This window comes from Xenopus tropicalis, chromosome 1 (genome assembly GCF_000004195.4).
Source record: "Xenopus tropicalis strain Nigerian chromosome 1, UCB_Xtro_10.0, whole genome shotgun sequence".
In the NCBI taxonomy this organism is placed as follows: domain Eukaryota; kingdom Metazoa; phylum Chordata; class Amphibia; order Anura; family Pipidae; genus Xenopus; species Xenopus tropicalis.
This window is the reverse complement of record NC_030677.2, coordinates 112,057,068-112,073,774: the sequence shown is the minus strand read 5'-3', so window position 1 is coordinate 112,073,774 and position 16,707 is coordinate 112,057,068. Positions and strand designations below refer to the sequence as shown.

General features: G+C 39.3%; 1 protein-coding gene across 1 annotated transcript in view; it reads left to right on the top strand.

The window, feature by feature from the left end:
- Positions 1-309: 309 nt before the first annotated feature.
- The window catches only part of cpamd8 (C3 and PZP-like, alpha-2-macroglobulin domain containing 8), a 65,695-nt gene continuing 49,297 nt past the window's right edge, over positions 310-16,707 (top strand). The window contains exons 1-5 of the mRNA XM_002934370.5: positions 310-958; positions 7,619-7,770; positions 12,774-12,796; positions 16,330-16,495; positions 16,587-16,639. Of these exons, the coding sequence (XP_002934416.1) occupies positions 900-958; positions 7,619-7,770; positions 12,774-12,796; positions 16,330-16,495; positions 16,587-16,639 (453 nt within the window). The 5' untranslated portion in view covers positions 310-899. The remainder of the gene's footprint in view (positions 959-7,618; positions 7,771-12,773; positions 12,797-16,329; positions 16,496-16,586; positions 16,640-16,707) is intronic.

Below are 16,707 nucleotides of genomic sequence, written 5' to 3'. Positions count from 1 at the left end.
AACTTCATCTTTGGGGAGACAGAGCAAAGAGAAATACCAAGGGAATGTAAAAGTTGCTTCCCTGGGGCTGTTTTAATATCCATGCAACCCCCCCTTCCATTCAGCCCCTTCCCAGCCCAAGGTCATTCATTGAGTAGCAACAGGGAGGGGCCCGAGAGCTTGCCATATATCTTGTGTTAAAAGGGTCTGCTACTTGTGATTTATAGGACCATGCCCCCTCCCTTTCTCCACCTTGTGTTCCCACCCCCTATCCCAGTTTGGGGCTTGACTGTTGAAGCCCACCCTCCTCAAAGACCGCCTCTGTTACAAGCTCACACATTTATAAAAGTCTGCTTGTTTTACTGTCCCAACAAGCAGGGGTTAGAGTAGTTTTTGTGAGAGGAGAGCAAGATAGAGAATGGAAGGGAGGGAGAGAAGGAAAGAAACAAAGAAAGTAAGGCAAAACTGGGAATGCTAGGAGAATCACGTATAAGTAAGGATATAGAGAGAGGAAGAGGCAGAAAGTAGTGAAGGTCTAGAAGGGAGGAAAAGAAGGATCAAACTGTAGGTAAGACCAGAGAAGGGCATGAGAGATTAAGGCAATACAAAAAGAAAGATGTGTTTCAGATGAAGTGAAGAGAAGCGGATGAGTGAACTACAGCAGAATATAACCATATCAGACTGGTAGGAGACTGCAGCTTGGATGTTTCAGGATCTAAGTACTGTAGACAAACAAGTCAGAACAAGGGTTAAACCCTTCTACACAGACTGTGAGGGGGGAGAGCAGAGTGCACACTGCTCCTTCCACCCTGAGGGCACAATCCCCCCTCCTGTGCCGTGTGCTACTTAGAAAGAACTGAATTACCCTGTAGGGGCACTGGGTGAAGTCTTGTGTGTGGATTTGGGTGCACTGGGTGAACATGCTTTTTCTGTGGATTGTATGGATCATCTGCAGCTTCAGCAGAGCTGAAGACAGACAGTAAGTCAAGCACAGTTTTTTTTAATTATTTGTTGTGGCTTCTTTGAGTACTATTATAGAAATTTGTTGTATTGCATGCTTTTCCTGGGTAAAATAAAGTACAGGTATAGGACCCGTTATCCAGAATGCTCGGGACCAAGGGTATTCCGGATAAGGGGTTTTTCCGTAATTTGGATCTTCATACCTTAAGTCTACTAAAAAATCAATAAAACATTAATTAAATCCAATAGGATTGTTTTGCATCCAATAAGGAGTAATTATATCTTAGTTGGGATCAAATACAAGGTACAGTTTTATTATTACAGAGAAAAAGGAAATCAATTTTAAAAATCCTAATTATTTGATTATAATGGAGTCTATGGGAGACAGGCTTTCCGTAATTCGGAGCTTTCTGGATAATGGGTTTCCGGATAAGGGGTCCGATATCTGTACAAATAAGTGCACTGCACAGAGACTAAAATAAGTTGTAACATAAGGTGCCTTATTATTCTATTACATGAAACAGCAAGCATTTCAGCTTTCAAAAAAAAATCATAAATACGAAAAATGATTAGACTTTAGGAACAATTAGAACAGGCCGACTACATTTTATTCAGATTGAACCATGCATATTATTTTTAACAAATATAGGCCTTCTATAAGTATTTTAGTTGTTACAACTGTATAAATCCCTACCCTGGATAGCTTACCCTCTAATGACTGTGCAATTGATTAGTCTAAGGTCACAAGCAGGTGGCTGAATCAGTGAATTAAAAACCCAAGTCAGAAACAAAGCAATATATAAATACAGGTATGGGACCTGTTACCCAGAATGCACAAAAACCTAGGGTTTTTAGGATAAGGGATCTTTTTGTAAACTGGATATCCATACCTTAAGTCTGCTAAAAAATAATGTAATAATTAAATAAACCCAATAGGATTGTTTTCCTTCAATGATTATTATTAATATCTGTTAGGCTCAAGTACAAAGCACTGTTTTATTATTACAGAGAAAAAGGAAATCCCTTCTAAAAACTTGGATTATTTGATTAAAATGTCCCAGGGACATGACCCAGGGAGATGACCTTCTGTAATTTGGAACTTTCTGGATAACGGGTTTCCGAATAACGGATCCCATACCTGTAAAATATATGTTTGTGTGTATTATAAACTGGTTTCAGTTACAGTAAGTTCCTTACACTGTAAATTTTGTTAACACTGAAAGTTTGCAAGAATTATGGTTGATAGATTATAGAAAAAGCTGTACCCATGCAGAAAAGCTGTTTTGGAGCACAACCACTAAACTTAAATACAATATGGATAACAAAGTTGGACAAGATGATATGTAAATGCCTATAGACTCAAATTCAGGGCATTGATGACAGCTGGGCAGAAGTCTGGACCATTATAACTAAAATTAATCTTGTGGAACATCATCAGTTCTATGCATAAATACACCCATACTTAGGGGCGATTTGTCAAAATGTAAGTTTAGAGCTTAACACATAAACATTCACCCATGTTCTTTTCATTGCTGTGAGATTTTTAAAAGTGTATGTATCAAATGGTGAACCCCCCATAGGAATGAATAGAATGTTTAAGAAATAAATCTGCCCCTTAATATAAAGATACCTTTAATGATCTGCAAATTTAAAAAGGATGTTAACAAACAGTATGTAAAACTCATTAAACATCTGGCCTGTACTGAAAGCTCCTGAGAGTCTGTATCACTTGTTTCATTTCTGACTCCTGTTTATAATGTATTATAACACTTTTCTGTGTTTGTTGTGTGGTTTGTGCCAGAACGATTTACCTGGATGGCTTATTGGGGCTAAAATAACAATAGGCTACCTGCTGATTGGTTAGTAGAAGTGGAGCAAACTAGGCACCTGTTTTGCCCATTAGGCCTTTGGTAGATGGAGTATTGAAAACAGCAGTTGGGAAACACCTGAAATCATTTTAGCATTTGCATCAAGAGGTTGCCTGTCAATGGCCAGCTTGTGCCATAAGCAGAATATTTGGCACACTGTGCCATGGCAAGCAGTGGGAGGCATTTTGGGCGGTTTGGCACTCCTGTTTTCCACCTGGGTGAAATCCACTCCCCCCCCCCCACCCCGTGCCATAAGCCTTTTCTTACTGATATATGTACAGTGGTGGTCAAAACGCCTGTCTGCCACAGACCTTAGACACAGAAGCAGCCCATTTTAAGCACTGTGTAATTTGAAGGAGTCTGTGCTATCTTTTTAACTACATGTTGAAATGAGTTGCTTTAATTTATTCTTCTTGAATCTGTAGCTTCCTAATACATGTAACTGCTAATGCAGAATGCTTTATGATTTACAGACATTGCATAGGGATCACTCCATTCAGCTTGTTCTCATGATGCTTCTCTGAGAAAACTTCAAAAAAAAAATCATGTGATAGAAGCATTAGGTGAAAAATAATCAGCCGCCCTATACTTGTGTTAACCAGTTGTGCAAACATCAGTGTGATTCAGCTGCTCTAGTTTTCCCAAAGTGTAAGCAAGTATGGATGAGAACCTGGGATTTCTACTATTCCCCTACTATTTCATACTTTCTTACTCTCTTAGCCAATTTAGGAGGCAACAAGAAGGCTTCTGCCTCCGAGTCTTAAATTCTATGATGTAGCCCTATTATGTCATTAATTTGTGAGTCAAGTGTTGGCAGACAGGGCACATGGTTGGGATGATGAGAATGCATGGCAAGTCAAAGAAGCAGCCAGAGGAATCCTGTAAAAGTGTTGCTTTGATTTCAGAGATTTAAATGCACACATAGCAACAAATGCAACATAATTTAGTTTAAAGGTTGGGACTTGGCACAATTGGCTGCTATGTGTATACATTTTGGGAGAAGGAGTTACCCCTGTGTAAAATTCAACATCACATTCATACTAAAAGTTTAATTACTGTAATAGTTATATTACGTTTGGGTATACCATTTGGAGGTGTTTTATAGTTACATATTAGGCATCTTGCAACCTGTAATTGGACCTAAATAATTCATGAGCAACAGGTTTCTGTGCTTATATGACTAAATATGTTCATTAATAACTTTGACATGTACTGTTTATTGAAATCAACATCTGTGTGTATGCCTATAACACAAGATTGTGTACAATGGTAGAATTTATGCAAGATGTCTCTTTGTTGAGGATTTAGACAAAGTGGCAATGTGGGCATATGAGTGGTAGATAAATGTAAGGTTTTGTACATCATACTGTCTGCCTCATGGGCATGTTAGATGTACCTGTGGTCTGTTTGGTTATTTAGTTGCTCACTGTTACACAATACATTTATTATCATAAACTTGACTGAAGCAGCACAAATAAAGTACAAGTATGGGATCCTTTATCCAGAAACCCATCATCCAGAAAGTTTCTAATTACAGTAAGGTCATCTTCCATAGACTACATAACAATCAAAAAAAATCTAATTTTTAAATATAATTTCCTTTTTCTTTGTAATAATATAACAGTACCTTGTACTTGATTGTAACTATGATATAATTAATCCTTTTTGGAGGTAAAACAATCCTATTGGGTTTAACAAATGTTTAAATAATTTTTAGTAGACAAGGCATTGTGATCCAAATTATGGAAAGACCCCTTATCCAGGAAACCCCAGGTCCTGAGCATTCTGGATAACAGGTCCCATACCTGTACCTACATAACCTGGAAAAGGATTCAGTTTGCACATCTAGCTGCCACAAAATGAACTGACTCTAAATTCCAGTGTGCAGTGGCTTACAATGATTACAAAAATGTAGTTTTTTTTTCTTGTGTTTAATGAATGAAAATTTAATTCTAAGCTGCTTTCCAATGTACAACAATTCTAAATGTCAGTAAAGTAGTTTGTTAATGCAGTTGCAAATGAAAGCTGTTTTTGTTGCTTTTTGCACAGCAGATTCTTACTCTAAACAAATTACCAGAAGAAAGGGAAGGCCATCTCCCATATACTACATGATAATCAAATAATTACAATTTTTAATATGATGTCCTTTTTCACTGTAGTAATAAAACAGTACCCCCTGCATAGGGGATATTTGGTCCTTTGATCCCACCCAAGGTAGCAAACCCATCTAATCCTAATTAGGCTGCCACCACCTTCCAAAACAAACTCCAGAGTAAGAGGGAAAGCCTGGTTTGCCACACTTCATGCTCCATTCCCCATACTCTGTCATCCCTCTTAGATAATCCACCCTAATTTAAAGGTTACACCAATGTTCCCCAACTAGTTGCTCACCAACCCCTTGGATGTTGCTCTCAGAACCCCAAACCAGGTAATTATTTTTGAATTCCTGACTTGGTGGCAAGTTTTGATTGGATAAAAACAAGATTTACTACCAAATAAAGCCTCCTGTAAGCTGACAGTGTGCATAGAGGCCCCTAATAGCCAATCTCAGCCCTTATTTGGCACCTCCATGAATGTTTATGATGCTTGTGTTTCTCTCCAAGTCCTTTTACATTTGGCTGTGGCTCAGGAGTAGGAAAGGTTGGGGACCCATGGGTTACACAATAACAGTATAAGCAAGAGTGTTTGGGTGAGGAGGACTAACGACACACATCAAAGGGCTGACAGCAAATGGAGAAAGGAGCATGGAGCAACATTAACCATGGTGGTAGGAGGGCAGAGACCAGACAACCCAGATTACAGTGAAGGAGCATAATGGATGTCCATATTTGACACAGTGAAAGGCACATGTGGAACAATATAGCTGCGGGAGGATGTCCTAATATGTATACAGTACAAGTTCCTTTATTTCCACCCATCTGCTGAAAATATCATAAATGCCCCATATTTATATCAAACCAATAGTAACCAACAAGACATTTGCTTGTAAACAGATGACTAGAAAATCATACCGGCTGATTGGTTGCTGCAGGCGACTAGACCTGTATCAAACTCTACACCTTTGATTATCCAACCTCTTTATCATCTACCCTTTATAAACATACACTTATGTATAGCTTTTGAAACTATATTGTTTTTAGCTATGGTATTAATTTACATTTTAAGGCTGGGAAGTTTTTGGGACAAACACATTAACAAAGACGTTTAGTGAACACATCAAATGCTAGTTTAAATAACAATGCACTTCCTTTAACCAACAATAGTAACAAGAAAAACCTGTAAAATTACTTTTGTGGGAACTTTTTCTGTGCTGAATGCACACATTTTAACAATGGCGTTTAGATACATTAGATACATTTAATATTATATGTTCATATAATGTATCTAAACCATGAACATATATCTATGAACATATGATATTAAATTAACTGGCCCTAGAGGTTCCTTATGCCATCTTTTTTTGTCTTGTTCAATGTGTTGACCCTTTATACTATGGGGGAATGTAGTAAAAGTCAGTTATGGAACTTACCAGCGCCATCACATTCGCCTAAAACAAATAGCTGCTTTAACCCGGCACCAATTTTCCCTCTGCCATCATCAGTGACATTTACATTTAAAAACAGCACATGCTCTCTGTAAATTTTATGCAATGAAGAATACAGGCTTACACAGGCAGAACTTGCTTTAATAAAAAGTCCTGCTTGGATTGAGCACTTTAATGGTGAAACTGAGCTCTGGAGAGAAGGATAGGAGAAAAAATAGGAGCAGACAGCTAGAGAAGAGTTTCTCTGGTAACTGGCAATGCCATCTCTTCACTGACTGCTAGATTGGATGGGGTGGCATGTTTAGTAACCTGAGTTGAAAAGGACTGAACATGTCCAGTAGCCAAGAGCCAAAGCAAATCCTGAGGGAGGGACTAAGTGGGTTAGGGGAGGAGAAGGAATCCTAAGGGATTAAGGAGATTCTGCAGCCTTACTATTAACCTTTGAACAAGAGTGTCCTTTAAGAAATATTTCTAATTTATTTTATTTCTGGCACTAAACAAGAATATGAAGCCAGTTTTATCCTGTTAGATTCTGATTCCCAAGAACTTCAGAGGAACTGATACATCTAATTACCAGTCCACTGAGAAGCCCTAATAATGAGCTGCTCAAAAGTCTGCTGCTTGGAGAGTGAAGGGGTTTGTTTGTTTAAAGATAGATTGCTATAAATTGTACAAAATAAATCTACTTTCACTCAAAAAAGAAATTGTACTAGTGTCTATTTTTTCATGCTGTTGTCTATGGTGGCCACCTTGACATGCATAGCAGCATAGTTGCAACAGCCCTCACTTTGTGATAACAAACATAATATGCTTTTTCTATTGAATTAGCTGAGTTCGATAATATGTTTGATTGATATGTTTTGTGAGTCCCCATATGCGTCTTGCTTTTATCCATTAACAATACCCTGGAATTTTGGATAATCTCTTCTCATTTGTATGTGACAGTAGGAATCCTGGGGAGAATTCCAAGTTTCAATTCGAAGTGTCACAGCATACCATTTAGGCTGAACCCCAACCAACTAGATGCAGAACAGCATACTAATGAATCTCAGTGTGCTGCTTGTGTAGTAATTTCCCTGGCTTTGCATTTGCTCATCACAAAACCTGCACAGCAAAGTCTAAATAATTGTGAAAGTATTCTGCAGTTGGCAGATGTGCTTTAAAACACAGTGGACATCATTTAGCCTATAAGATGTTCCATGAATATGTCACAATAGTTAATGCCTAAATTAAGCATTTTTCATTTCATATCTTATCTTTCTTCTAGGGGCTACTTAGTAGCAGCTCCATCTGTGTTTCGCTCTGGAGTGGAAGAAGTTGTAAGTGTCACCATCTTCAATGCAACTACAGAAACAAAGGTGCAGTTGCAGTTAGTAGTCAAAGGAGAGACTGTGGCTCATGGACATGGAATTGTACTCGGTAAGTGTAGTTTATATACAGTACATTTATACAAATAGTAACACAATTACTTTACAGAGTAGTTCATACAAGGGCAACTACAAAAAGATCTGTAGAATAAATATAAACAATTTGCTAATAGGCTTTGTGAATTAATACATAAAGAGGAATAGAAAAATGTTAACTTGTGGTATTTCATAATCACATGAAATGGACTCTACAGAGCCTGGAGGCAAGTTAGGACTGGTATCCAGCAATGCAGAATTCTTCAGATTTAAATATTACGGGTCAAGTTTTTATACAGAGGGAGTAGAAAATAGAGCTTTTGTTGAATTCTAAGAAGGGCCATTGTTTGCCAAAACATTTCCTTTAGCAGTGTTCTATGCAAAAACCTAAGGCAGTGGTTATCAAACTGTAGGGCTAGCTACAAAAGGTGGGCCCACAATGATGACCAGTTAGGGAAATATTTATAGAAAAACATATTTGCTCTCCAAATACTACTGGAAGTTTGTTGATTTGTGAAACAGGAGCATGTATTATGTCTGTAACTTTTCAACCTCAATAGAGGGGGTGGGGGGAATTTGAACCCCAAAACTGGGGGTTTAAATAGTCTTAGATACAGTGACAGCTCAGTTAAAGATAAAACTGTAAGATGTGCCAATAGAGGCTGGGATGAAGAAAAAAAAATTAAGAAATATACAGGACCAGATTTAAAGTTTTTGCACCAACCCCCTGCCGCTCGCACCCCCTATTGCCACTCACACCTCCTCCCTCTGCTGCTCACACCTCCTTCTCCCAGCTGCACTCACCCCCTCTCACCCATCAGCTGCTTGCAGCTTCCTCCTGCTGGCTCTGTTCTAATGCATACCTCCCAACATTTGAAAAATTGAAAGAGGGACAAAAAGAAATGCCACACTTAGGGGCTGGATTTACTAATCCACAAATTTGAATCCGAATCGGAAAAATTCAGATTGGAAACGAACATTTTGCGACTTTTTCGTATTTTTTGCAATATTTTCGTCGCCGTTACGACTTTATCGTAAATTGTTGCGACTTTTTCGTAGCCGTTACGACTTGCGCGAAAAGTCGCGACTTTTTCGTAGCCGTTACGATTTGCTCGTACATTGTCGCGGCTTTTTCGTATTGAGCGCTCGTAAACGGCGGGCAAAACTTTCAGACTTTGCATGATTTTGAAAGCTTCCCATAGGACTCAATGGCACTCTGCAGCTCCAACCTGGCCCAAGGAAAGTCTCCCATAGGGCTCAATGGCACTCTGCAGCTCCAACCTGGCCCAAGGAAAGTCTCCCATAGGGCTCAATGGCACTCTGCAGCTCCAACCTGGCCCAAGGAAAGTCTCCCATAGGGCTCAATGGCACTCTGCAGCTTCAACCTGGCCCAAGAAAAGTCACAATACTGAAGCTTGAATGAATCCGAAACTTTCGTACTCGGCACGAAGGCTACGAAAAAGTCGCAACAATTCACGCAAGTCCTAACGCTACGAAAAAGTTTTGCGAAAGTTTCGTAATGGCTACGAAAAAGTCTCAACAATTTACGAAAAAATTGCAAAATACCAATCATTACGAAAAAAACCCATTCGGACGCCTTCGGACCGTTCGTGGATTAGTAAATCAGCCCCTTAGCGTGGCAATATTTTTAACCACACCCATTTTTGCCACCACACCCCCTAAATACCACTCTCATTTTACTAAATTTGGCAGGTTACTGCACGTCTCCCCAAGTAACCTGTTTAGCTTATTGGTTACAATTGTAGTGCAGGTGTAGCTTGTTAACTTTCTGGGCTCTCTGCCAAAAGCCCAATTATTTAATTAAGCGTGAAAAACAATGTGCAGGTGAAGCTTGTTAAGATTTCTGCCAAAAGCTACTTTTTAATTAAATATGTATCTTTTTTAGCATTCAGTGCAGGAGATCAAAGGGAAATGAAGGACTTTTCAGTAAGAATCCAGGACTGCAGGTTGAGCTGTCAAAAGAGGGACTGTCCTGTGAAAATCGGGATAGTTGGGAGGCATGCTATCTTTTACACTGGGGACTGGGTGGGAAATTCAAATGCCTGTCCAAATCTCCTGCCTAGTCCCTAGTGGAGATGCAGCCAGTGGGCAGCATGCTGCCTGTCCATCTTTGCCACCCCAGGCCCAGGCCTTTGTGACCTGCCCACAAATCCAGGCCTGGTAATATACTGTACAGTTAGCTCTTAGCAGTCAAATCCAATTAAACTATGAGATTAAGGGATAATGAATATATGTTCTTTCAAAATACTGACTTTCAAAAAGTCATGTTTTTCTTTTTGCAACATGTTTGCAAGTGCACGCCCCTTAGTGCTTAATTAAAGGAGAACTTGTTGTACCATGCTAGCCAGTCAAAATGTTACAGGGCAACCCTTTTGAAATAAAAAGTAGTATAAAGCTGATGGATACTAAGATTACCATAGCAAGCTTTCAGAACATTTTAGTTTTTTTTCAAGCTGATTACAATGAAGCTGTGGGGTTTGCTGATATATATTCAAAATTCAGCTCATAGATCAAATAACCAGTAAAAAGGAATATCCATCTGTGTGCAAGGTGTTAACAAAGTCATATATAAAAGGACCTGAAAGTGACAAAGGCCACAAAGGCCCGGGCCTAGGGCAGCAAAAACACAGGGGCGGTATGCCCCCCCGCCGCAGGCAAATTTAAAAATTTTGCTATTCTAAGTTTGTTTCTAAGTTTGGCGCTTGTGCATGCGCATTAACGCACGCGTGGGGGGGGCTTGTTCGCGTGGCGGGGGGCGATAGGGGGGAGCTGTACAAGATAATGGTGATCAAGGTGACTGGATATAAATTAAGGCTAAGGTACTGAAGTGGGGAAGGAATTCCATGTTATCAACTGGCCCAGTATCTCTTCAAAAGTTTGCATTTCTGGCTTGGGTCAGGCAGTTCTTAATCTACATAAAAAATGGAACACATCCCTGTGGCAAACAATAATGTACAAAGTACAACTGTTCTTCTTTCATTGTGGCATACTTAATACAATGCTCTAGAATACCCAACAGGAAGACTGTATATAGGAGAGACTGGTCAATGCCTGAGAAAGAGAAATACACACTGTCACTTTACTATAACTAATTAAAAAACTGGACACACCAGTACGATACCATTTCAACAACCCTTACCACTCCATAAAGATTTAAGAATCTTGGTCCCCAAGATTGGGGTTGTGGACCCCAAAAATAATTTTCTGCCTAATAAAAGAAAACATAATTCTAAGCAACTTTCCAATATCAATTTCTTAAAAATTATTAGTTCTTTAATAGTTATGTGTAATGTAATTGCTATAGAAAGCAGCATTTGCTGAACTCCAGGTTGTTACTTTTTAAACAATGTTGCAAAGGTCAGTCTCCCCCAGTAAGTCAGGTCTGTAAATCTGCTGGTGTTATTACATTGTTTCCAGTGCTAGAGCCACCAGGGGAGAGAATAAAAAGGACAGGCAGACTCTGCTTTTAATAGCAGTTACATATACAAATCACTAAAAAACCATTACAAATATGTAATGAATGTATATTGCAAAGTTGCTTAGAATTAAGTTTTCTTTTATAAGGCAAAACATTATTGGGGTTGACATGTCCTTTAAGGGAAATTTTAAAACAGAAAATGAAAGGAAAGTATGGGAATACAAATTCATGAAAACTTTCAACTCTCTGGAGAAGGGACTGAACCTGGGCCTTGGATTTATGAGGAATAATGTAGATTAAGAGCTGCCTGAACCAAGCCTGATATACAAACATCTGTAGATACACTGGACCAATTAATCACATAGAATTCCTTTTATTTCACACTTCAGTAACTTATGGTCCCCATACAGGGGCAGATCCGCTCTCTTGTCGATATCGCCAAGCAAGCGGATCTTCTCCCGATATCCCCCATATCGGGAGAATGCAGGATAATTTGATCATTTGGCCCTGGGGCCAAACGATCGAATTATACCGACGGGCATAGGAAAAGTTGGTCCGGGGACTACATCAACGAGCCGATGTGGTCCCTGAACCGACTAGATTTTCTAACCTGCCTGATCGAGATCTGGCCGATTTCGGGCCAGATATTGGTCGGGCAGGCCCTTCGGTAGCGCCCATACACGGCCCGATTAGCTATATATTAGATATATATATATTTTTTTTTATGTGCTTCCTCATAGTTGCTGCTTTTTTTCTAATTGATATCCAGCTACTTTGATCCACACTTTGTACCTTATCTGTTTGTCCCTTGCAGTTCCCCAGTTTACTGGTTATTTGATCTATGGGCTGAATGTATATATATCAGAGAACACCACAGCTTCATTGTAATCAGCTTAAAAACAAACTAAAAGGTTCTAAAAGCTTTGGTTATCTTAGCCAATAAAGGTATCACCTTTATACCACTTTTGTTATGTTTTATTTTAAAAGGGTTGCCCTGTAACATTAATGGCAGTGGCACACGTGGAGATTAGTCACCCTCGATAAATCTTTGTTGCCAGGGGCGACTAATCTTCTTGACATGCCATCCCACCGGCAAGAATATAAGTGGCACACGCGGCGATTCGTTTTCCTAAGTCACCTGAAGTTGCCTCTCAATGAATCCTTGGGCAACTTCAGAAAACCAATGCTACACTTATGCCATTGCGGAGAGATTAGTCGCTTATGGTAACGAAGATTTATTGCAGGTCAACTAATCTCCCCGTGTGCCACTACCCTTAAGGAGAACTTAACCCTAAAAACAATATGGGGTAGAAATGCTATATTTTAGAAGTCAAAAGTTTCAGAAGTCGCGCAAAGTTTCCTCCTGCAGGCAACTTCACACAGCCTTGGAAAAACAAAGTGATGCATAGTCATTTCCATTGGCGATTCCCTTTATTGGTGGAAAGTCTATTCGGAGAGATTAGTCGCCCACGGTAGCAGAGATTTATCGCAGGCGACAAGCCTCCTCATGTGACATTAGCCTTCGACTAGTATTTTTTATCTACATTTTATGACTGATGATTTTTCTTTTTTTCTTTTAGATAAAGGCACAGTTAAGATATTGGTAAGTTCAAAAATTTAAGCAGTAAAAATTATTTACATATGTGTGATTTGGTGGTGTATTTTGGGATCTAACATTATAATGTATTTTGTTCTTTGTTATGTTTTGCCACCACTGGCAACTATACAGTTTGATGGCAGAAATTAGATTAGTTGAAAGTATCAGTGGAATCCACTACAATGGACAACTAGAGTGCTCTGAAGCAGAAAGGTCACCAATACCCTTTAAATATCAAAAGCAGTGCTGGAGCAAGCCCCCTCCCATGGGCACATGTGCAAGTGAGCCACTGGAGGGGGGTGTGCAGTGGGGGTAAATGGCACAGAAATAGGGGTAAGTGAAAGAAGAGGTACCTGCCTGGAGCCCACCCACTGTTGTGCCCTAGGCAAGTTACTCTTTTGCCTACTTCTAGTTCCGGCCCTCAGGGCCGGATTTCTACTTGGGGCGCCCCAAGGCCGCCCCCATGCGGCGCCCCCCCACCCCCGCCGCAAAAACGCGCATGCGCGAACAAGCCCCCCCGTGACCGCTAATGCGCATGCGCAAGCGCCTACCCTGGGGAGATGTCCCCATTGCTCCGTATGGGAGCAAAATGTTAAAATTTGCTTGCGGCGGGGCGGCATGCCACCCCTGTGTATGTGTGGCCTCGCCACAAATCCGGGCCTGCCGGCCCTGGTAAAAGCAGAGTATTTGACATATTAGTTATGTGACATACAGTTTTGCTGTAAATTATAGACCTATATACCTATGTTAATAATTAGGGCTGTATTTAGGTTCAGTGCTGTGCTAGGCTCTGGACCTTTAACCTCAGCCTGCCCCACCTCTCCTCGCATGAACATGGTCTGGCTCTGCCATCAGATGTAGCAGCAAGTATCCAAAGACAGGCTGGGTGGATTTATTATTTTTTTTAGCACACAATATCTACCATAACAGCCTCAACAAGAGCCTGCTAAAGATTTTTAAACTCAATATTTTAAACTTTACTCATGTTTTCATACATTGCCTGTGTGTCAAATAGGGTATCTTATTTATTTTATATATACATTCATTTTAAAGTTATTACTTTTAAAGAGACCAATTTATTTTAGCTTTTATTTACCATATCTGACCTTTTTTCCACACACATTGATAGTAGTTAGTCACATTGCTGATTAATTGCAAAATGCAAAACAAAGCTTAGGGTTGCCTTTCACAAACTTTTCACAATGTTGCTGGAATTTTTGCCAATGCCTCCTGGTGTTAAGTAAATCAGGTTTGTGGGCCTCCTTGCTTTGACATGATTTTTTAGTTCAGTCCACAAATTACATGGCCACTCCAATACTTTTAACTTTGGTATGCTTAGGATCGTTGTCATTTGAGGTTGCTACCTGGCTGGTATTTTAAAAACCTAGTCAGTAAAAATGATGCTTGATTCCAATGTTATTAATAGGGTAGAAGGTAAAAATATAGAAATGCTATTATTTATTTATTCTTAAAGAAAAGGTTGCCAACCTATTGTTAAGCTGGAAGACAAAGTTGAGACCAGGTTTTAAGTTTCCTTTATGTTGTGTTTGCTTCAAGATTTTTACATTTTTTCCTTGTAATGCCATTTATTTTCTAAAGTGCACTGGTACCTTTTCCAGCAAGACAATCCCACACCATGATGCTGTGGTTCACAGCTGGAATAGTGTTCTTTGACTTAAAAGCCACCCTTTTCCTTCACGCACTGCGCTGATCATTATAGCCAAACTAGTTTTCATATTATCACAGAACTTCAAACGGCTAGTGTTTTGCCCTGGTGATCATCTGCAAACTTCAGTATGACAACCATTTAGGCCATGAAGTTAGTACCTAATGCGTCTATCTTCTTCACTAATTGCTTTGTTGTCCAGTGGAGTTAATTTGAGCCTATTTCTGGAATGATGCAATGTCTGTGTGGTCCCAAAATTGTATGTTTTTCTATTACAAATGCTTGTGGGACCTTCAGCTTTTTTGAAATTGGGGAACCGGAGGAACAAATTATATAAAGAACAGAGTCAAACTGTGGCACGCAACTCAGGGGCCCACAGCCTAGCCGAAGGGCCCACAACCTAGCCGAAGGGCCCACCACCCAGCCACTTCCACTCTACCCCAGCCACCGCTGCTCCCACTCCACTGTGCTTCACTGCTCCACTGCTTACTTCACAGCAAATATAGTTTTCCAAACAGAGGACGAGTTGCCAGGTCAGGTCAGATCATTAGTAGAATTTTTAATTAGGATTCTTTTTTGCAAAACTGCATATTAAACAAGGAATTCAGACAGGACTTTTACATTCCAGTGGGAAAAGGACATAGTTGGGCCCCTGTAGCTGCCTTAGGAGATTTGCAACAGTACTACCCTCATGCCAGTGAACTTCAATATAATAACACAGGCAATAAAAAATAAGGGCTTATTTATGAATGCAAAAGCCGCCAAAGTTTCGTCTCAAGGCGACTTTGGCAAATCGCGACGCTGCGTATGCCATCCCACCGGAGATTTACATTCCAGCTGGTGGGATGGCATTGCGGGGAGATTTGGCGCGACTAATCCCCCCGTGTGTCAACGCCCTTATGCAGTTGTTACAGATCTATATTTTATCTTATTGGACACAATTGCACTAAAGGATTTTAATGTCGAGATTGCATGATATTTAAGACTCATCGAAATGACTTCTACATTTGACTTTTTATAGCAAGTCTGCTATGGCTTTTGACCCAGCCTGCAATGGGACCAGTTTACAGTGAATTCATTTTGGGATTGCAATGCATTCTGTGAAATCAAGCATTCAGTGGCATAAACAGCTTTCTAAATACACCATTTAGCAGTGTTTACATGATTTTTCTGGCGTAAATAATTTTACACAGCTTTATAAATAAGCTGCTTAACTATTAGGTGGCTATAAATGATCACATGTTGCTGTGCTTCTTCTGAGAAGGTTATTTAAAGCACATCCTTAATGGGTACATATTAAGTTATAACAAATTCATGGAATTTATAATGTCTTTGTGACCCAATTAGCTTTCCCAGAAACTCATGAAGTAGCCTCCAGAATTATAAGTCACATAAATTATGAGGAAAAACCTGGTTTTTAGTGAAAGGAGCATTTTTCATTGCTATTTGTGTAGTTATGGGTTATTGACCTGTTTTGTCTTCCAAATTGTTCATTTGTTTTAGATTCTAGCTTGGCACAATAATCAAACCAGTATGTTTTGATAAATATTTATTTTCATCTGGTCTGCAATTCTTACATCAAAATTGGATTTCAGTTTCTTCCTGCATTAAGCAGGACCATTTGGGTGGAAGTGTGGCGACTTTTGTAATAGAGAAATAATGACATTAATAAATGGCATTCATAGTACAATGTAAATCTCACAGGCATATTAGCATACTATATATTTATATTGCTTTTTGAATGGCAATTCTTAATTTAAAGAAGATGCACAATTAATTGTTTAGTTTACTTTTCAAGGTTTCTGTTTTAGGAGTCCCTGTTACATGTTAGTTTTCTACATTTCCTGATCTTATATCTTTTTTGTCCATGTAGGTGCCATCTGGATTGCGAGGCCAAGCAAATTTGAAAGTCTGGGGTAACAGACATCTGACAGAAGAAGGATTTTCTTTTCATAACTCTACAACTGTTACAGTGGATAGCAAAGGGTCATCTGTATTCATACAAACGGACAAGCCAATTTATAAGCCCAAGCAAAAAGGTAAGCAATATGTATGCAAAAGTACATACAAACACACTGAATTTTGCTATATATGAGTTTCTAATTAACTTTTTTTTGCCATCTTCTTCAGTACTTATCAATATGTTTATGGTCACACCTGATCTACGACCTACAAGTGAAAAGGTGAGAAAAGGTAGAACAATTTGTATTGCTGTTATTACATTCTGTTGTCTAGATTTAATAAACATAGT